This window comes from Phascolarctos cinereus, unplaced genomic scaffold (genome assembly GCF_003287225.1).
Source record: "Phascolarctos cinereus isolate Bilbo 61053 unplaced genomic scaffold, phaCin_HiC Scaffold_3;HRSCAF=262, whole genome shotgun sequence".
NCBI lineage: Eukaryota > Metazoa > Chordata > Mammalia > Diprotodontia > Phascolarctidae > Phascolarctos > Phascolarctos cinereus.
Genome location: NW_027555736.1, coordinates 243,919,623 through 243,943,020, shown reverse-complemented (window position 1 = coordinate 243,943,020; position 23,398 = coordinate 243,919,623). Strand labels below are relative to the sequence as shown.

Sequence of the window (23,398 nt, the reverse complement as noted above, 5' to 3'; positions counted from 1 at the left end):
GCTGGAAACTAAACAGATGGCTATCAACTGAGGCACTGAGGAACAAATTACAGTATATTGTGATAGGCCCAGGGTTCCCCAGTTTCCCTTCAATTGGGATGTTTTCCCTAAAAGATGACAAAGTTCTTCCCAGGAACTGATGCAGCTTCCTCTTCATGAAAGGACATAAAAAATCCCACCAACATGGAGTTGGGGCCCCTCTGGCTTGGGGAAACCACATGAATCACCATACCCTCCCTCCTGAGCAGACTTCTTTCCATATGAAATGAGAGGGGCTGCCATCTAGAGAAACTAAGCATAGCTGTATCCTTCCTGCATAGCCTCACTGTGTTAAGGCAAAGTAAACTTTTTTTTTGTTGAGTATTCAATGCCTTTTGAGTGCTTCATTTCATCCCAATATCAAACCTGAACTAACAGGATACTGGCATTAAGCTAATTGTGAACATAAATAAATTTAATGAACACTATTGTGCTATAAAAAATAACAAAGGAAATGATTTCAAAGAAATCTGGGAAGACTCTATCAACTGATACAGAGTGAAATGAGCAGAACCAGGAGAACAATTTGTATAATAACAACAATGTAAAGGCAAATAATTTTGAAAGAATTAAAAACTCTAATCAATTCAATGACCAACCGCAATTCCAGAGGAATTCTATCCCAGAGAGGTGACAGACTCAGAGTGCAGATGGAGATATTTTTTTTGGATGTAGCTAATTTGGAAATTTGTTTTTTTGTTTGTTTGCTGCATCTATGTTACAAAGGTTTTGTTTTTATTTTACTTTCCATTGGGGGAAGTGGGAATGGGAGGGGGAGAAAACTGATTTCTGTCAATTGAAAAAAGCAAAATCAAATAAAAAAATTAAAAAATGGAATAGAGTCTGAGTTATCAAGGATGGGATCTAGTTTACAAAGAATGGTTAAGTACTACAGACAAGAACAATTTAGTTAGGGATCAGGTATCCCTTGAATTAGAGGAAACTACGTTTCCCTCAGAGGACCACCTTGGGTTATTCCCAAGCCCCGTGGAAACCATGTGTCTACTGAGTAACAGGACTTCATAGAAAACAATTAACCTGACCAGTCTATACAGAAAGCTCATGAGGCCTTATCTCAAGATTCTATTCTCATTCTGAGCCAAAGGCAAAAAGGGGGGGCTAGGGACATTACATTTGGGACCCACCCTCACCAACTTTATCTCAACAGAGATTAAGCATAAAAGGATAGTCTTCAAAGGTAATATTTCATAGCATATACATACAGTATAACGCGAGATCAAAAGTACTCTTGATGTCTAGAAAATAACAGTCTCCTAGATCTTGGTTTAACCCTATGACTCACAGCTATGAGAGGTACATGATAGCTTTATTTTTTTCCCCTTCTCATAATGCTTCTTTGTTGATTAGATTCCTCATATTCCCAGGAAATTAGAGAACTTTCTTACAATTAAAGTTACTAATACCTTCATACAAGTAGCAAAAAAAAATGATAATGAACTTTTGAGAATACAGTCTCTTTTACATGATAGCTTTATGATGCTAAAGAAAATATACAAAAAATTAGGACAGAAAGAGAAATTTTGGGACAGCAGAACTTCTGGGACACCCTTATCCCAGATAGTTTTGGAAACAATGAAGCTTTAAGAAAGCATACCTGACCAGATGCTTGAGAAGGGTTTGAAGTCTGTGTAGTTCATGGTCCACTTTTTTGTTTAAAGCCAACCATTGTTCTTCTAGCTTTGCAATCTGGCTTTCCAGCTCAGGACAACTCACAGCGGTCGCTAGGTGTTTGCCTTCGTTCATAGTCTGGTAAAGTTTGGTATGCTTTTCATCTATTCCTTTTGATTTGCTAAGAAAAGTAAGGTTACAGGATCAATAAACCAATTTGTGACCATTTAGTGAGCAGCTCCTAAGTTCTCAGCACTGTGTGGGATACAGAAGAATAAAATCTCTTCCTTCTCTTCAAAGTGCTAAGAGCAAGAGATTATAGTAACATACAGGAAATAACAGACAAAGCAAGATGCTGTACTATTCGTGGCTGTTTTGTGCAATGCTCCATTTGAGTGATGCAGTAATTCAGTGAAAAGAGTGTGATCAGTAAAGTCTGCAGGAATTGGGAAAGCTTCATGGAAGAGACAATGTGCTAGACCTTGGAAAGAGAGAAAGGATTTGGATAGGTAAGGAAAGAAAAAAAGAAAAACCACTTTTTCTTGATGGGAAAATATGATTGAGAACACATACTTTGAAAATTCGCAACTACAATATGATTTTCTTTCTTTGACATAAGTAAAAAGGAGACACAAAGTGATATAGAGAGCTGGCCAGGGAATCAAGAAGACCTCAGTTCAATTCCTGCTTGACACATACGGGAGGTTTGACTCCTCTAGGCAATTCTCTAAATAAGTTGCTAAGAGGATACTAACCTTCACTGATTAAGGGAGCTTCCTTATCTGGGAGATCCCTACATCTATACCAATGAAATCAGCACTTCAGCTTCCATACCTATTATAAATAATAACATTTACAGTACTGTGCTGAAGCCAGACTACATACGGCTGAGAAGTGATTAAGAGGAGAGGAAGTAGAGGCAATGGGTATAGTCTCTGTTTCCTAAGAGTATGGCTTTGAAAAGGAGGAGATATAGGAAAATAGCTTGAGGAGACAGTAGGGTCAAGTGAGGGTTGGTTTTGGTTTGTTTGTGTTTAAAGATAGAGGAGATTTGGATATGTCTATAGGTAGCAAGGAAGGGAGCAGTAGACAGGTTAGAGAGAGAGAGGGGATGATTGTGGGGGAAATATATAAGAGAAGATGCAAGTGGTTGGGATAAAGAGTGTCTGGAGAGGTCTTAGGAAGTAGACTAGAGAATCAGCAGAGACTAGAGAAAAGAAGGAGGGAACCAAGGATAACATGAAGGAGGTCTGAGATGTAGAGAAAGGGAAAAGAGGGAGTTAAGTCTACAAATGTAGATTAGGTAAAAGTAGAAACAAAAATAATAAGCACACTTCTCTGTCATGAGAAAAGAAAGTGGTGGTGAATGTGTTACATTTTACAGTAGGTTCGACAACAAGCTGTTGGACACTTTTAACCTTTGCTCACTTTGCATATGTGAGTGAGAGAGAGAGAGAGAGAATGTGTGTCTGTCCCTGGAGCTAATCTGCTACACCTCCTTCTCTTGTCTTCCTGCTATAGGAAGTGCTCTGTCCCTCAGTTCTGCCTCTTAAGTCTCTCTGGTTTCCTTCAAGACTAAGTTCAAGTCTTACCTTCTGTGAGAGACCTTTTCTCGTACTCTCAGTTCCTAAGGCCTTTCCCTGAGATTATCTTCAGCTACTCTGTATCAATCAATCAACATTTACTAAGCACCTACGTGTTAGGCAGCTAGGTGGCCCACGAATAGAGTGCCAGGCCTAGAGTCAAGAAGACTCACCTTCCCTAGTTCAAGTCTGATCTTAGACACTTCCTAGCCGTATGACTTTGCAAGTCACTTAACCCTGTTTGTCTTGGTTTCCTCATTTGTAAAATAAACTGGAGAAGGAAATGACAAACCATCCCAGTATTTCTGCCAAGAAAATCCCAAATGGGGGCACAAAGAATCAGACGAGACTGGAAAAAAAACCAAACCAATGTGCCAGGCACTGTGCTAAGCATTTGGGATACAAAGAGAAGCAAAAGACTGTCCCTGTCCTCAAGGAGCTTACAATCCAACATCGGTATATACCTTGTATGTACCTAGATATTTACATATTGTTTTAATCATTAGAATGTGAGCTTCCTGAGGGCGGGATCTGCTTTTTTGCCTTCTTAGTTTTTGTATCCCCAGCAATTATCACAATGTTTGGCACATGTTTAATAAATCCTGGTTAACTCACTGAGTGGTTTTTCAGTCTACAGAGGACGCTACATCCACTGTTTCACCTTATCTAGATGTCATAACAATCCTCTAAGATGGGGAGTGCAAATGTGATTGTTACTTCTATTTTGCACGTGGGGAAAATGAAGCTCCATAGATTAAATGACTTGTGCAAAGTCACACAGCTAGGAAATGGTACAGCAAAGGTGTGAGCCTCTAGCTTCTGAATGTAAATCTAATTCTCTGTTTCATTGAATCACAGCAGCCTAGAATTGGAGGGGACTGCAGAAGTCATCTGCTGTGATTTTCACTTGAAGCACAAATCCTCTCTGCCATATTCTTCAGAAATAACTTTCACTGGGAAACCAGAACCAGTGCCAGAGCTGTCTACAAATGGAACAGGTCACCCACTGATAAGATGAGCGCCCATGCGGCACTTTGTTTCAACTTTCTGACTTCATCTTCTATCTTGGATCATATTTATTTGTGTACATGTCTTAGCTTCTTTTAGACTAAATTCTTAAAGCTAGAGACAATTCTTTTTTTTAATCTTTGGATCTCTACCAAAGTCTATACATATCAGGCATTATACTTTTTCTTTATTTATACTTTTTTATATATATTTATTATATTTTATATATAAATGTATTATATATATATATGTACTTTATCTATACTTTTTCTTTAGTCATTTCAGTCATGTCCGACTCTATATGACCTCTTTTGGGGTACTGGAGTAGTTTGCCATTTCCTTCTCCAGCTCCTTTTATAAGTGAGGAAACTGAGGGAAACAGAGTTAAGTGACTTACCCAGGGTCACATGACTAGTACATGTCTGAGGTTGCATCTGAATTCAGGTCTTCCTGATTCCAGGCCTAGGCTCTATCCACTGCAACCCCTAGCTTCCCTTTGAGTATTTAATTTGATACCACAAACATTTGTTAAATAAACTTCTGCTTAATAAATCTTTGCTGTATAATTCACTGACATCAGTGGGATAGGGTAAGGGGACTAGGTTGCTTCTTTTATTGGCATAGAGAATTCCCAGATGAGGAGATTCCTTCTACCAATGCAAGTCAACATCTTTGCAATCTATGACCTGGGAGAGTTGTCTGAAGCACTGGGAGAAATTAAATGATTTGCCCAAGGTTACATGCCGATATGTGTCAGAAGTGGAATGATCACTTGTCAAGTATGTTAAGGTGGAGACTCCTCTCGTGCATGGGTTGGGCCAAATGGCCATCAAGATTTCTTGTAACTCTCAAATTCTGTATTTCAGTAACTGGATTTGAACTCAGGTTTTCCTGGCTCCATGGCCCACTCTCAGTCCCCTACGCAGTGCAACATACTTCACTGCTTCTCTGATGATAATGATAACAACAACAATAGCCAGCATTAAGTTTGCAAAGTGCTTCACCAATATTATCTCCTCACAACCTTGGGAGGTAGGTGCTATCATTATCCCCATGACACAGATGAAGAAACCGGAGTGGATAGAAGTTTTAGGGATTTGCTCAATGTCAAACAACCGCTTAAGCAGAGAGTCAATTATTTCCTAATTTTCTTGGACAAATACAAACTAAACGAGAAGATAGTGTTTTAAGGGATAGATCACCTGGGAAATAATCATGATAAGTCTACTGAAAATTAATTTTTTTTTTGTTTCAATGTACCTTAAAATGCTCTCTGTTACCAAACTGTAGTTCTTATTTATATGATAATTTTGTTGTGTATTTAAAAGAAATAGCAAGTTGTGTATAGTAGACTTACAGTTTCATGTGCAATCATCTTTTCTTTTCTTTTTTTTTTTTTACTGTACTATGTTATGGAAATGCTTGTCCATGAATTAAAAATAAAAAGTTGTAATTCTTGTAGTCCACAGAATGGTACCTCCCCAGACCCTTGAGTTAATTGATATAGCTCAAAAGATCAAGTTCCTCGAAAATCATTGACAATGTAACAAAATTGAAAATGTAAGAGACCCCAACTGCTAGATTCCTAGGCCATCTAAGCCTCATAAAATGTGGTGCTGTCCTTTCACAAATGTTCCTTCTAGAACTGTGCATCTTCAGCAGAGACTAGCTAAATACGTCTGACTTTCATTTACTAATCTGTGAAGGCAGCAAATCTCCTTTTAGCTTAAACAAGGGGTATTTGCTAATCACCCTCAAGTACCACTGCTTAGGAACAAATGAACATTCTAAGGTAAACAGAAATCAAAATTTCCAAAGCTTGTGTGCTTTCAAGTAAATTGTCATTTGAGTAAATTTACCTGATTAAAATTTTTGTCATACTGCTAGCAGCAAGATGCCCAAAGATATATTTATATAAAGTTTAGTCTTTCATTCTTTCCCTAGACAATGTAATTTAAATATAGAGAATGACTCAATAGCAGCTGACTAAAAATTAAAAATAGTGTTTGATACCTTCTTGTGATGATATTAAGTGACAAGGCACAAGCAGCTACCTATTCCTAGGCAAATTTTTAAAAGGATTTTACTTTAAGATGAGATTTAGAAGTGGAAGAGTTTTTAAGAGATAATCTACACCAACCTCCTCATTTTGTTTATCAGGACAGTGAGGTTGGGACAATGGATAGATATACGTTCTGAGTGCATGAGGTGACTTACAATTCAGTAGATCTAAATCTCAGTACTAATGATCCATGTTATAAAAAGTGTCCTACTAAATTCAAAACAATCTTTAAAATGAAGCCACTCTGCAAAAAATGAGAGGATAACCTTGCTTTCTGAAAATGTAAGCAGACTTTTTTTTCTTCTGTTGAGTTTTGTTTCCTCTTTCTGGTGGTTCCTCCTATTGGTTTTAATTCTTACTTACAACATCACTAATGTGAAAATATGTCTAATAGGGATGTGTATGTATAGCCTTTATCAGATTGTGTGCCATTTGGGGAGGGTGGTGGGGAGGAAGGAGGAGAAAAATCTTAAACTCAAAAGCATATGGAAGTGATTGTTAATAAATCAAAAGAAATTAGTTTAAAAAAGAAAAAAAAACTTAAAAAAAAGAAAATGTAAGCAGAAAAAAAAATACCTGATAAAATGAAATCCTTTCTATTAATCTTTCCTCTGTCTCTTCCACTAAACTCATGGAAGGCAGAGAAGATCCAAGAATTTCCAGGTCTTTTTCAAGGAATTCATAGTTTTCATCAAATTCTTTCCATTCCTAGAGAATCAAAGAAAGTCAAAAATCAGTAACAGTCCTTTTCTCAGAATGTTATCAGACTAACAAGAAAATCAATTTCAGAATAAAAATTTAAAAAGACCAAACAAGTCAACATCAGCTTTTGTCGGTGTAAAGAATACACTGAATCCCTGTAAATGCTTTATTTTTAATGGAAGACAATTGAATTGCTCCTGAGGCCGAGTTGTTTAAAAAAAAAAAGCAGCAAGTCTAAATGCCAGGTTGGTTATACTCGCTTTATTGTGCAGAGAGTAATATTTCCAAAGTTAAGTCATGCCGTTAGAATCCACCCTTGCATTAAGATATGAAGAAACTTTGGAACTCACTTTAGAGATATGCACATTTAAGCTCATCATATTTAGCAGAAGAGATGGACAGCTTTTAACAGCTGATGCTTTCAACTACTCAGTGAGGTATGCTGTTATGCTTTTTTTATTGCTTCCCAATTAAACTTTGATTGTGGCCCACCAGGTAACATGCACGCTATTGTTTTCCTCTCCTGGATCCTTTCCTCAAAATAGGGTTGAGGAGCGGAATGACAAGTTGCTTCATAAGCACAGCTAGAGAGGTCCAGTGAACAGGGTCTCCATAGGTGTAAGGAGTTACAGAAGGCTGCATTGCAACTGACATGGCACAAACTCAATATAAGAAAAGGCCAATTCTAGTAGTACAAGATCATTAATTCTCTCATTTGATAGCTCTTTCTCTCACTTTATTGAGTGGTAAGGGATCCACATTAATGGGGGGAATTGAAGTGCTTAGAGAATGAGATATTCTGCTTAGCACAGTGTTCTAAGTGCTATCACCTTACTTTTCTATTTCTACTCAGGTCTTGTTAAAGAGAATCCTTCTAAAATACGTTCTTTCAGTATTCTGATTAGTATATCCAGTTTATGGAATATAATTTAATATTTCTTTGGTTACCAAGGATCTTATAATGCTACAGGAGACAATTCTTAATATAAATTCTCATTGTAGAACACAGGAGACACAGATGGAATAGGAGTCTGAAATGAATTTTTGCAAGGACTGTGACATATCCTGGAAGAAAGTTTGTGGGTATTGATTTTTGAAACCCTAATATAAATGTTTTCTTTAATTTCTTATATCTATCCCCTTTTTCTACTCACATAGCTACCATCCTAGACCAGGCTGTTATCATCTCTTTCATGTATTATTGCAATCACCTCCACCTGGGCTCCCCAACTCAAGTCTGTCCCTTCCCTAACCTATCTTCTATGCGGCTGCTAACATAAGAGTTTTAAACACAGGTCAAACCACGTTATTTCCCTACTCAAAAAGCTCCAGTGGCGACCTCGGACTTGGAGGATGCAATGTAAATTCTTTGTTCATGATAGTTCCCCAAGAGAATTCATGCTTCTTGAGGGCAGGTGCTATTTCTAGTTCGTGTTTGGGTCCCCGCTTCCTACCCCAATTCCTGGAACACAGGAGGTATTATGCTTATTGATTTCGCCAAAGATGTCTCCTTATAGCATGCAGGTGGCCCTACTATTTTAAAGACAATTGAAGGAGGAGGCAAGATTTGGCTGGTTCAATAAAATGGGAAGGCCTTCTAGTATGCAAAAGACCAGCCTAGATAAGTGAGGAGGTTTGTAAACAGCAAGTTAGTTACTAATTGATGAATTCTCTGATCATAGCAACCCATGAAATGGAAAATTACAAAGGGATCTTTAGTCTTATGTGGTAGCCTTCAAACTCCATACAGATGATGGTAGAATAGTAAAAGGAGAGGGAAGAAGGTACTAAGAATTATACAAATTTTAGATTATCTGTAAGCATAAATTTAACTGTTGGTATTCTAAGTGTTAAATCTTTGTCCTATGACCAACAAGTTGACAAAGTTATAAATGAAACCAGAAAGCCTATGAAAGTTGCAGCTAAATGTCTTACAGGTTTGTCTGAATGTGTGCTGAAATAAAAGAAGTTGATGGAATTGCTTCATCACCTGCCCCAAACAATAAGAAACATTTTAAGGTATATTTAGTCATCTTGCCTTGCAATAATCATAGTGAACATAAGCAAAAAAAAAAAAACGAGCAAGAAGACTACTGGAAAGATCACTGTAGCTTTTGTGCTAACATTACTCATGGAGGATAAAGTAGTAAAATTCAATGAGGCATTTGACAAGGTTCTGCAAGGTAAGTCAACATATACCATCGCAAAGGTAGTCTATGAGAAGACTGGGGAAATAAATTAAAAAATATGGCTCACTATTGAGACATGTAAAAGAAACCTTACTCAGAAACTTTATGCCTATATATCACTAATGCTAACTTCCAGGAGAGAGTCAGAAGGCTCTGAACACGGTGAACGACTTCTCAAAAAATGAAACTGATTGTACTTTAATAGTCACGTCACTGACATGCACATTGTATACTGAGATGATTCGAGTTCAATTGGTAGTTATAATCACTTAGAAATGAGAAAAATAACGTAAGAATTTAAAAGGAGACATAAATTAAATTAAACGTGACATACAACGGGGAGACTATACTCAAAAAAGGAGTGTGCCAGAATCACAAAGGATAGTCCAAATAAAAGAAGCAGAATGATTGCCAGACTTAGAATTGGGAAGTTGTTATCGCTCAGTCATTTCAGTCACATCCGACTCTTTGTGATGCCATTTGGGGTTTTCTTGGTAAAAATACCAGAGTGGTTTGCCATTTCCTTCTGCAGCTCATTTTACAGATGAGGAAACTGAGGCAAACAGGGCTAAGTGACTTGCCCAGGGTCACACAGAGAGTAAATTTCTGAGGCCAGATTTGAATTCAGGTCTTCCTCACTGCAGGGCAGGTGCTGTATCCACTGCACCACTGCCTACAGAATTAGGAAGATCTAGATTCAAATCCTGCCCCTGACACTAGCTGGGTGAACGTTAGGGAGTCATTTCATGTCTCTGAGCCTCAAGCAATTTTCTTTGTTTTGTTTGGGTTTTGCTAGGCAATGGGGTTAAGTGACTCACCCAGGGTCACACAGCTAGTAAGTGTCTGAGGCTAGTTTTGAACTCAGGTCCTCCTGACAATAGGCCTGGTGCTCTATCCACTGTGCCACCTAGCTGCCTCCTTAAGCAACTTTCTAAGACATACCTATCAAGTTGCAGATAGGCAATGATCTGCGTTAAGTTCTGACACAAACAAAAATCACAGACCCTTGACAGTAACTTTATATATAGCACTGTATGAATATGTACTATATTAGTATATAGTAGTACATACTAGTAACTACTTTGCATTTAAAACTTCTTTCCTTAAGATTCAGAAAACTGACATATGATTTGGCATAGGCACAATGACTGTTTTCTTGAAGAATGACCCCCTCCAAAAAAAAAGAATGACCCAATATCATTGAAAGACTTCATCTTGTTTATTGAAGCACAAACTCTGAAGACAGTAAGATGGCTTATCTAATTCCCAATTTGTAGATGAAAAAAAAAACATAAAACAACCCAGCAACTGAGGAACAGTGAAAATGTGAACAAGATATCTCCATAGAATAGGTAGCACTCATAGCAGGAACAAGATTCCAGATTATGAGTCTTTATTCTTTTCTAATTTTTAATTGTTGTCTATTGATAAATTAGTTTGTTTTTCCTCGTGGCTAGGAATCAGTGATATAAAATTGGTCATTCCAGGCTCAGTATTGGGAAATTAATAAATAGAGCAATTTTTCATTTTTCCATAGGTATAGGCACTGGGCCTATGATTTCACTGGTAGATAGAACTCTGATGAGTAAACTCCTTCTACCAATGCAGACCACATATAACCTGAAAGAGCTACTTAGAGTTCTGACTCTAAATATTGTTAAGTGAATTGCCCAGGTGACACAGCCAAGTGTGTGTCAGAACAGGATTTGGACCGAGGTTTTCATGGCTCCAAGGCCCACTGCCTCATTTTCCCATAAATTTTACCTATACTTTGCTATGGAATGCTGTCATTACCATGCTTTAATGTATGGTACTCAGTTACCGCAACAGAAAATTTGCAATATTATTAATGGTTTTGAAAGTATTTTGGAGACAAACTCAAATTAGCCTTATTTATTTATTCATCCTTATTTAACATCATACCTGCAACAAACTCTCCAGTTTTGTGCCATATTGATAAGCTTGTTGCTCCAGCAATTTTACTTCTTTTATCTTCTCCGCCCAAAACTTCTCTTTATTTTGTAATAAAGAAGGCAGCGCTTTTTTAGAGTATTCTTGGATCAGAAAGACATCAGCAACAAGCTTCTGGAAAAAAATCTGTGAAAAGCAAAGTGTTTTGTTTTTTAATATTTAAAGTTTGCACTTCTACTATATATAGCTACAGTTTCCATGTTCATGAAAAGGGCCTAGAGTTTCTAACTCCATCTCCCATCCGAAAGCAACCTCTGTCTCTTCAAATTTTTAATCGCACTTTGAACCTCTCCTTTGCACTTACCTCCCTCTCTCTTATATCACTGTCACCTGTGTGGATGTCTTTCCTCCCAATTAGATTATAAGGTCCTTGTGAACAGCGTCTATGTCATGGCTATCTTTGTATTCCCAAGACTTGGTAGCACAGTGCCTTCCACACAATATTTACTTAATAGTCTGTTGAACTGAATTCTTGAGCATTGTCAACAACGTAAAAACAAAAATGAAATCCGACTACAGGACTCTAAATCTCTCAACTCCAATTGTATTTGCTGTCCCAGATGGCACGTTCCAATGGAACACCACATTTCTGCAGGGCAGCTCTCTTCTGAATGTCCACAGTACTGATCTCAGTTAGAAAGATATTAGTGATAGTGGAGGTGATAATGGCCCTGGTTATTTTCAAGATAAATTGGCCCAAATTCATGTGAAGACTGTTGAAGAGAACTGCCTTAATCTTGGTTCAGTAAGTCCAACATGAGCTCCTGCACCAACAAAATGGCTCTGTGTGTATGTGTGTATGTGTGTGTGTGTGTGTGTGTGTGCGCGCGCATGTGCTATGTACTATGGCAAAATCTACATTTCAAGTGTCTTCTTTATAAACAGGAAAACTGATGCTCTGTGTACAGATTCAGACCAAAAAAAAATGAGCTTTCAATTTTTTTTAACCTTTATTCAGTTGATGCATGAGAAAGGAATCTGGTTAGAATTACTTTCACAGTCTCACCTTGTGGTTTTGCAGCTGAGCCTGTAGAGAAGCTTTACTTCTGGCTTGTTGCTGTGGGTTCTGACCAAGCTTTTCTTTTCCAATATTCACTAGTTCTGCCAGTCCTCGAAGCAATGCTTCTTGTTGGTTTTCACTGATGAAAGGGCTGCTGAGCTCAGCATGCTTGGCTCTTAGAAGTCCCCACATGTCATCAAGGACATCCTAAAAAGAGAAATCAAATGTTTTCAACCTTTTTAATTGAATTATTTTAAAAGCACAACACAATAAAACCACTAAGAACCAAGTCAAGAGCCTTTAACTACAAATTCTTATTCAATTCAATAAATATTTATTAAATATCTGTTATGTGCATGGTATGCTGCTTAGGTGCTAGAGATATAAGGATGAAAACTGATAGTGTCTGCCCTCAAAAAAAAAATTAAAATCTAACGGAGGTAGGGTTTGTGTGGATAACATCCAAGCATGAATAAGTAACGTACAGGGTAAAATGTGATAGGAGCAAAGGAGAGATCCAGACAAAATGTCATTCAAAATTTGAGGAGGGAGAGATCATTTTTAGCTGGGAGGATCAGGTAATGGTTAATGGAGGAGGCAACACTTGAACTAGACCTTAAAGGAAGATAAGGATTTTAATACTCAGTCAAACAACATTTATTAAGCACTTTCTGTATGCTAGGCACTGGCAGAGATGTGGAGGTAGAATGTGCTAAGCATGGAAAATAGTCACAGAGCTAATAGAGGCTGGAATGTAGAATGTGGTTAAGAGAATAATGGGTGATCCACTAGTATTGATTATTAACAGCAATTAACAAGCCCAGAAAGACAGAATATGGGAAGAAATCATGGTTCAAACTATTATCCAAAAGAATAAACAGAACATGCTTTTCTGGGGTCAAGCTAAATGAGGAGCTCTCATTAATCTTTTTTGTGTGTGTCATGGAACCGTTGGGAAGACAGGTAAAAATGATGGGCCCTTTATCAAAATATTTTTAAATGCATGAAATAAAAGACATAGGATTAAAAAGGAAGCCAATCATACTGAAATACTGTTATCAAAATATTTTTAACATACAAGTTCACCGACCATAGGTTAAGAATCTCCTCTGTGAAAGCTGGCTGTGGAACCCAAGGACGTGGTTTAAAGTGGGATAAAGATTTATGAAATCTCAGCTTTAGAGCTGAAAGGAAGTTTAGTGTCTAACTGGTCCAATCCTCTCAATTAAAGATGAGGAAACTGAGGCCCAGAGAGAGGTTAAATGACCTGCTCAAAGTTGGCAAGCAGCAAGAGAACAGTACAGGTATCGCATTAAGGCATCAATGAATGGTGTTTGTCTCATGCAAAGGATCTGCCTGAAGGATCTGCTAGCCACACTCAAACTCTGTCTGCTGCTGTGAGACTGGAGAAATAAAATAAAATGATGGTGGAAAGGTAGGCTGGTACAAGGCCAAGAAAGAGTGTAAATGCCAGGCTAAAGAGTTTGTATTTCATTCTAGAAGCAATGGAGAGTCACTAAACATTTGCTTTTAAGAATATTTTTGTCCCAACAGTTTTAAGAACAACGTTGAACAAATAAGTCATTTTGACTTTTATAAGTACCCAAATTAACTAAAAAGGACATATGAAAGAAGATGCTACCTGCATGCAGAGAAAGAACTGATAAATAGAAGTGTGTATAGAATGATCTTACACACACATACAATAAAGTATTTATGTACATATATATGCACACACATACATATTTGTGTCTAATGATAGCCATCTCTAGGGGCAGGAAGATGAAAGAAAAAAGGGAAAAATGAAATTTATGTGATAACTTTATTATATATTTAGGAGGAATAGTAAATTGTACCTAATAGATTTGCAGTTTCCACTTATCTTTCTTTATTATACTATGTTATGGAAATACTTGTTTTATTCCATAAATTAAAAATAAAATAAGTAAAATGTTAAAATAACATTTTCTTACAATTATATGTAAAGTGATTTTTAGCATTTTTTTTTGTCACTAAAGACTTTTGAGCAGAATGATAAACTTTGACTTTAAGAGTATTAAGAAAATTAATTTGGTAACTGGATCAGTGAGATCAGGGGCTATTTGGGAGGAAGGGAGACCAATTAGGAAACTATTACAATAGCATATGAACAAGTAGTAATAAAAATTCAAACAAGAGTGGAGGCAGTGCAAATGAAGAGGAGGGGATGGATATGAGATATCATGCATTGACAGCACCTGGCAATAGATTGGTAAGGAAGAGAGAAGAGTCAGAGATATCTCCAAAATTTTAAGACTGGCTGAATGGGATGGTGGAGGCACCATGAATAGAAATAGATAAGTTGGAAAGAAGGGGAGGTTTTAGAAGAAAGAGATGATTTCTGTTCTGGACACAATGAGTTTGAGATGCTAGGAAAACAGCCGCATGGAGATGTGGCCAAACAGGAGCTGAAAATATAGGACTGACACTTGGGGAGGAGGGAAGAGAGAAGGTTGCAATTAAATATATGGATATAATAAGAGATGTAGTAATCCTCTTCATAGGAACGATTATCGAATTCATGGGAGTGTATGAGATTTTCAAGGAAGATGAAATATAAGACAGAATAAAAGAAATGTAAGGACAGAATCTTTGTAAACATCTACACCTAGGATGAGCATGACTTAGCAAAGGAGAGGTCAGATAGGTTGGAGGGGAACCAGAAAATGGTAGGTGTCCCAAAGGTCAAAGGAAGACAGGTTTCCTGCAAGGGAAAAGGTAGATTAGTAGTATTAAATAGTGCAGAAAGATCAAAGAGGATGAGGAATGAAGAAAGACTACTCTTTCTTTTTTCGGGGGGGAGGCATGAAAACTTTAAAGACAAGGCATTGGTGAACTCAGAGAGTAATTCCAGTAAAGTGACAGGGAGGGAAGCCAAATTCTAGGAGGCAGAAGATTGGAGCTAAAGAAGTAGACACAGCAAGGATAGCTCAACTATTTCTAGAACTTGAATAATGAAAGGAAGGAGAAAAAATAAAGGCTGATAGAGATTGAAAGCTTGGTGGGAACAAGGGGGAGAAATCCATGTTATAGAGAAGAGTGGGAGGGGTAGAGGAAATAGGGTTGATAAATGTAGAGTTGAATTATTTGCTGTTGTATTGAAAATGAGAGGGGGGTGTGCAGGAAAGGAAAGGAAATAGAGGGAAGAAGGAGAAATCAGGGACTTGAGAAAGGAGAAAGTTTGGAATGGATGATGAGAAAAGTGGAATACGGCATTAGAGATAAAGTAAAAGTTTGCCATTTGAGGCTAGGGGCCCAGTTGAGGTTTATACAGCATGAATTAGTAGTGGGGTGTGTGTGTGTGTGTGTGTGTGTGTGTGTGTGTGTGTGCGAGCGCACGCACGTGTGCGTTTTTCCCTTAGAATACTTACCTCCAATTTGTACACATCTTGGATTAAAATATAAGGTAAGTAAAGTCTTTCACCTTCATCTCTCAATTTCGCTACCTGGAGTTCACAGTCTTGAAGTTTTACAGCATACAAATCTATTTTCTAATGGAAAGATAACATAACTTTTTTAGTTTAAATCAAATATTTTATTTTTCGCCAATTATTCATAAAAACAATTTTTAACATTCTTGTTTTTCAGATTTTAAGTTCTAAACTCTCTCCCTCCCTCTCCCTTCCCCATTGCGAAGGCAAGCAATTTGACATAGGTTATACTCTTGCAGTCATGCAAAACTCGTTCCTATGATAACATATAATATTGAAGCATTTTTTCTGAGAGTTGAATTTAAATGAATTTGGGTCCAGGGACTAAGACATAGGTACAGGGTTAGGGTAGCTTGATCATACTCTGATTTAGTTACCTGGAGTTGTTCAACAACACTTTGACTACTAATTTCATTCAAGGAGTGCTGTATTGAGGATTTTTTTTCAATTAGTTGGTCATACAGCTGCCTTACTTGACTCTGCAGGAAAAGAAGGCATTTGTGGGAAATAATAAGAGAATTTTATGGGTAATAGTGATATTAGTACAATATATATTAAATTACAGAATTGTTGAGATGGAACAAAACTGAGCTAATTCGTTTCACCAAACTTCTGTCCCTGTCAAACACTATTTCACTTAAATCTATTTTCAAGACCTTCATAGAAGGAAATTGTTATAGTCTTCCTTGGTAACTCCACACCCATTAAACAAGTGTAACATGGAAAAGGTCATTAGCTCAGATTCAAGTGGGATATGATGTGATTTAAAACACCCATTGCCAAACTGAAATCATCTCCTCTTTTGTATTTCCTATTGCTCCCCTCCACACACTTTAAGCTCCCAACGTTGTTCTTTATTTTCCCACCTCTGTGCCTTTGCTTACACTGTTCCTAATATCTAGAATGCCCTTCATCCTGCTTCTTGCTTGCTAAATGCCTATCTGTCCTTTAAAGCCCCAATGCCACTCAAAAGCCACTTTCCTTTCTTGATCTTTCTGTTGGTAACAACCTTCCTCCTTGAACCTCACACAACATTATTTTGTGTCTTGCTTGCACTTAACATGGCATATTTAGATTATAGTTGTGCTTTTACCTTATCCTCCTATGAGCTATACTACATGAGATCGGAAACCCTTAATAAAATGTTCATTAAATGAATGAATGAATGAATGAATGAATAGTACCTGATAATCACTATTATGGTCTATCCCAGATTTCATGGATTGACTTCTAGAAGCAGTTGCAGTCTGAGTTTGCTCAAGTTGTGTTTGCAGGTTTTCAAAGCACTCAAAGAATACATTGGAGTTTTTTCCAGGGTGACTTATCAGTTTCAAAAGACCATCCTTTCTGTTAGTTACGGCCGAGTGAAGTTTTTGCAGTTCTAGAGCCAGGGTCTACGAGGTGAAGAGGAAAGAAGGACAATGAAGGGCCCCAAATACACCACGCCGGGCAGAGCTGAATGATGACAACCACACAGGGTATAGAGAAATGACTAACCTCGTAGTGGGCCTGCTGTGCAGCAGTGTCCTCCCTAGAGAGGTGGGAGGTCTGGAGCATTTCTCCCACAATGCTCAGACACTGACTGATACTCAGAAGGAGATCAAATATTTTTTTATCTAGATTTAGGGAGGATTCACTTGTCAGGTTTTCCTGAATCAAAAGAAGGAGAAAAGAAAGAAAAAAAATTGTTATGTTTTACATCTGAGGAAAATTTAAGGAAATAAATAAACATTAGATAGCGGTTGAGTGGGACAGCTAGGTGGCGCAGTGGATAGAGTGCTGGGCCTGGAATCAGGAAGACCTAACTTCAAATTCAACCTCAGACATTTGCTGGCTGTGTGACCTTGGGCAAGTCACTTAATCCCATTTGCCTCAGTTTCCTCAAGTGTAAAATGAGCTGGAGAAGGAAATGGCAAACTACTCTGATATCTTTGCCAAGAAAATCCCAAATGGAGTCATGAAGAGTCAGACATGACTGAAAATGATTAAACAACAATGATATAGTGACTAACAAATTAGTTACGGACCTGTGATATCAATGATATGGGGATGAAAAAACTCCCTCTGCCAATAAAAATTGGCATCTTTTTTGTAATTTACAGTTTTAGAGAGTTGCTAGGGCATTGAAAGGTTAGGTGACTTGACCTCAGTCAACACAGCCAGCATATGTCAGAGCTAGAACTTGAACCCAGAGTCTTCTGGGCTCTTAGTGATGCTATAGCATCACTAAGCAGCTAATGGAAATAATATTAATAATAACAACAATAATATCTAGCATTTACCTTGTACCTACTATGTGGCTAAGCATCTTATGAATGTAATCTCATTTGACAACCCCGGGGCGGGGGGTAGGTGTTAATATTATCCTCATTTTACATATGGAGAAACTGAGGCACAGAGCTTAAGTGATTTGCCCAGGGTCACAGTAACTATTGCATGAGACCAGATTTGAACTCAAGTCTTCCTGACTCCAGGCCTGGCGCTCTAATCCATTGTGCCACCTAGCTGCCTCAAGTTAAATCTGAAAGTTAATGAAACTCCTTAAAAATTGGTGTAAGGCCTAATATAAATTAACCATGTATTTTCCTAACCACATGAACACATTTTTACATAGGTGAGATCAAGTTAAAACCTTGATCAGCAAAGGGATTCATAAAAGGATAACTTGTAGGGCGTCTGCATGTCTGTGATGAGCAGACAATCCACATTGTCCTGTTGATACTGAAAAGGAGCAGTCTTTTATCTACTGATCGTATGTAGGTATACAAATGCCTCAGATTATCTTTTATCATCAGTCGTTGGAGTTTCCAGTCACTTTTCCCCCTTTCCCACCCCAATGCCTTGCCATCCTGTCCAGCAACCAAAAGCTTGCTTTTCAACCCATGTGAAATAAACAATATTCATTCAGTAGTCATAACATTTGGTCTCGTGTCTAATTTTGTGAATATGTTTTGGTGTTGTTTAGTCATTTTCTGACTTTTCGTGATCCCTTTTGGAGTTTTCTTGGCAAAGATACAGGAGTGGTTTGCCATTTCCTTCTCCAGTTCATTTTATAGATGAGGAAACTGAGGCAAAGAAGGTTAAGTGATTTGCCCAGAGTCATACAGCTAGCTATGGGTCTGAGGCCAGATATGAAATCAGGTCTCTTCCTGACACCAGGCCCGGTGTTCTCTCCACTGTGCTACCTACCCCCCACCCCATACATTATGAATGTATATCATGCCGCTTTTCACCTGAGTGAGAAGAACATTTGCTTCTTGGCTTAAGTCCTCAAGTTGAGAAGTGTAAGTTTTCAATTCTTCAACTGTTGGTGAGCTAACATTATGCATAAGCACCATTGGGAGAAAATTCACATTTGCAGCAATCTGTAAAGAAACATGGCATACATAACACACACATGCATATATACCTAGATAGTTAGAGGCAATACAGCACGATGACTATACTGTTTCTTGTTTCTTGTATAATAACCATTTAAAAATTAAGTGTAAAATCTTAATTTTTAACAAAGGGTTGTTTCTATCCAATCCTGCAACTAGATAAGAACACTGTGGATTTAAGGACACTTCCCATACGCATTTTAGAACATGCCTAAGTAGATATGAATAGACTTTATTCAGTGTTTCTAGGCCTCTTTAAGATATTAACTTGGTGATAAGTTTTGCTAAGGGAAAGTAAATAAATCACTTCTGTAGACAGATGCCTGACTGAATTCAAATATACAAACATTTAATAAGCACTTAGGATGTACAAGGCATTCAGGGGTGGGGAACCTGCCGCCTCAAGGCGCCTGGGACTAAAAATTAACAAAAATGAAATTGCTTCTGTCCTCAGAATTGACCCTTTTTTTGTAGGGGGAGAGGGTGCAGAGGAGGCTGCTGGTCTTGTTCTGTGATTTTATCAGTCTAAGGAGCATCCAGGGAAGGGGACTTCCTATACCAATGCAGACAGGCACCTGCTCACATACATGGCATGTGTCAGAGGTAAATCTCTCTGACTGAGGGCAGCTTTCAATCTACAATGATGCCTCTTTATGCTCCTAAAGTCTCCATATTTTACTATCTAGTGTAAAAATAAAAAGTTCAGATGGCACCATAAGTTGTACAGGGAGAATTGTTTGATGTATTTCCAGCGTTAACCGTTCCTCAAATAGGGGAACACGCATGTCCTCATAAACAGAACCAGAATCTAAACACGGAGATATCTGACTCTGGAAAAGTGAAACACGCATAATGGGACTTGTAACATGGAATGACTAAACCTCGATTCTGAACTGGCTCAGGCCATAGACCTATCAGTTTGGATAGGAACTCGACAGAGGCTGTCACAGAAAGCCAGGATGAATGGAACTTACAATGGCCATAGCAAACTGTGTTGTTCCTGTTTAGTCATTTTTCAGGTGTGTTGGACTTTTACGACCCCATTTGGGGTTTTTCTGGCAAAGATAACTTGAGTGATTTGCCATTTTCTTCTCCAGCTCACTTTACAGATGAGGAAACCAAGGAAAAGGGGTTAAGTGACTTGCCCAGGGTCACAGGGTTAGTAGTACCAGAGGCTGGAAGATGCATCTCAGTTCCTGACTCCTGGCCCAGCATTCTATCTACTGCTCCATCTAGCTTCTTTCTAACACTTCTGGCTCAACAGAGTTTCTGTGTGTAAGGAAGTGTTTCATTCCCAGTTAATGCAACTTGTGTAAGGTTGGGAGAAGCTTTAAATGTATGAACATGATGGTTCACACCCTGTGATTTCTTTATAAGGTGTGAACTTCTTTGGTTCAAGAAAGGAATGATTGCTTTGGCTGACCAGTGGACTGGTCACACACCTCTGGGAGCTTTGAAGAGCTAGAGGCCTGCAGAAGTTAGTGAAGCAGGCTGTGGCCATCCAGTTTGGCCAATCGGCTATTCCTTTCTTTATCTAAAGAAGCTACATTTTGTAAAGAAATCACAGGGCACAAGAACCATACTGTTTGGACATTTAAAACTTCATCAGGACCTTACACTCCCCATGACATTAACTGAAACAGGAGTGAATCACACCTCCAGTTACTTAAGTCAAAACTAGATACAGATGGGAGTCAGTTCTTCCAGGTCAGGACTAAATCCCCTGCAAAGATTTTCATTTATACTGGATGGTTATGAAGTGCTCCCATTCAGCTATACACAATTCTCTAACTTTTCTTTCAAGAAATAACTTGCTTTGGAAAGAGGGCTCCCAGATCTTGACAAGGGCTGCAATCGTGCTAAGGTTCATACTGACCTGATCATCTACAGGCTGAGGTGGAGGCAGCTTCTCCTTTGACAGCTCCTGAAGCAAATATTGCCACTTATCTTCACTTTGCTCCTGAGATGGTAGAAATGATTCTGGGGACTCACTTCTAGTGTGCGACACTCCAGGGCTTTGGAAAAAAGGCAGAAAGTAGGAAAACAATTGGCATGTAAAGTTTTATGCTACAGGGCACATTCTTTTAGAAGTCATTTTGCTCAGAGGAATATTCAAAGAATACCCAAGGTACTTTGTCAACACAAACTATCCCGATCAAAACACAGCTTACGGTTCAACAATTTTATTTTATCTATTTTGTGCTTCATCTACATTACCTTAGAATAAGTCTATGCATATTTTTAATTAAAAAATATTCACTAGCTACCTACTAGCTGCCAGCATTGTTATAAATGCTGCAATGATAACTGATACATCACTTCAGATTCGCAAAACATGTTCCTCACATCGACTCTGTGAGATAAGGAATGCAGTTATTATTTCCATTGTAGCAGTACATTTGCACAAGGCATTATTGTTCTGTTCATCTTTTTAAATACTATGTACCCCACAAATCAAGGACATATAGACATATTTTAATCAGTGCATTGCTGATGGAAGGTTCGATAATCACTACTATAACATCTTCAGATTCTTATAATACTTTCAAATATGAAATTGTTAGATTGTATGGTACAAAGACAAAAATGAGGCTTTGTCTTCCAATTTACCTCATTTGCTATTTAAATCATGAACCCTATCTAAAACCTGCTCAGCCTCTTCTTAAACATTTCTAGTAGCAGGGAGTTCACTGCTCCCTAGGATAATTCATCCTATTTTTGAATAGCCCTAATTATTAGCAGATTAAAAAATTTTTTTACCCTTCTTTTGAGTGGAGATCTGTTACCTTGGCCTGTTATTGTGGAAAGAGGGCTAGACTTTGAGTCAGAGGGTCTAAGTTCTATTTTTCTATATGTTTATTTAACATTTTATTTTTCCAATTACATTAGGAAATATAAAATAAAAGGATAATTTTTAACATTCTTTTTTTAAATTTTGAGTTCCAAACTCTCTCCCTCCTTCTCCTTCTCCCCACCCCCACTGATGAGGCAAACAATTAGATATAGATCATACACGTACAGTCAAACAAAACATATTTCCATATGTCATGTTGTAAAAGAAAACACAAGTCCAAAACCAAAAGTATATTTAAATCTGCATTCAGACTATATCAGCTCTTTTTCTGGAAATGGATAACATTTTTCATCATAAGGCCTTAAAAATTGTCTTGGATGCTTGTATTGCTGAGAAGAGTTAAGTCTAACAAAGTTGATCATCGCACAATGTTCTCCTGATTCTGCTTACTTCACTCAGCATCAGTTTATGTAAGTCTTTCCAAGTCTGCTCATCATTTCTTATAGTTCAATAGTATTCCGTTACATTCATATACCACAACTTGAGCAACCATTCCCCAACTGATGGGCATCCCCTCAATTTCCAATTCTCTGTCACCACAAAAAGAGCTGCTATAAATATTTTTGTACATAAAGGTTCCCCCCCCATCCCCACTCCCTTTTAAAAATCTCTGGGATAGAGACCTAGCAGTGGTATTGCTGGATCAAATGATATGCATGGTTTTATAACCCTTGGGAGCAGTTCAAAATTGCTCTCCAGAATGACTGGATCAGTTCACAACTCCACCAACAATGCATTAGTGTCTCAATTTTCCCACATCCCCTCTAACACTTGTCATTTTTCTTAGAGGGTCTGAACTTCAAACCTAGCTGGGCAATGTAATAGCCTGGGCCTTGTACTAGTAGGACCTTGGCCAACTCATCTAATCTCTCTAGATCTTAGAACGCTTGTCTATCGAATGAAAGGGTCAGACTAAAGTCCTGAGCTCTCTAGCTCTGACCCTATGCTTTTACCTACTGCTTGAAATTCTGCCCTATGGGAAAAGCAGAGCAAGCTTAATCTCTATTGCACAGGATAATCCTTCAAATATTCTGAGGCTGCTAACATCAATTCCCTAAGTATCTTTTACTGTAAAGATTAAATGTTCCCTTTTATTTCAAATTAACCTTACACGGGAATGGGTTAAGTCACCCAGGTACACACTACAGCTTGTCATTTTTTGTTTTACATAATTATAGTCTGTATCTGCTCTTCTTTTCATAGCTTTATATAGATTTTTCATTGTTGAGGGAGGGGGTTTATTTTGTTCCTATTGATGAAGGGAACTGCCTTTCTCCACCAATGTTTATCAGCAACTCCTCTATAACTTTATTGCAGGGACTTGCCTGGGGCCACTGAGAGGGTAAGTGACTTGCCCATTGTCACAGGCACAGCATGTATCATCTGTAGGACTAAGAGTCCAGGTGTTCCAGACTCTTAAGGCCAGTCCTTTATCCACTATCTATTTTTTCACAAGTCTATATATTCTTCCACATTTTGTATGCTGTGCACATAGCATATACTTAACAAAT

General features: G+C 38.0%; 1 protein-coding gene across 1 annotated transcript in view; it reads right to left on the bottom strand.

Annotated features, from left to right (window-relative positions):
- The window catches only part of SYNE2 (spectrin repeat containing nuclear envelope protein 2), a 352,560-nt gene that overhangs the window by 103,720 nt on the left and 225,442 nt on the right, over nt 1-23,398 (bottom strand). The window contains 11 exon segments of the mRNA XM_020986547.2: nt 1,655-1,849; nt 2,503-2,555; nt 6,898-7,029; nt 11,136-11,309; nt 12,190-12,390; nt 15,594-15,713; nt 16,031-16,132; nt 16,838-17,047; nt 17,151-17,303; nt 18,887-19,018; nt 20,910-21,048. Coding sequence (XP_020842206.1) covers nt 1,655-1,849; nt 2,503-2,555; nt 6,898-7,029; nt 11,136-11,309; nt 12,190-12,390; nt 15,594-15,713; nt 16,031-16,132; nt 16,838-17,047; nt 17,151-17,303; nt 18,887-19,018; nt 20,910-21,048 — 1,611 coding nt within the window.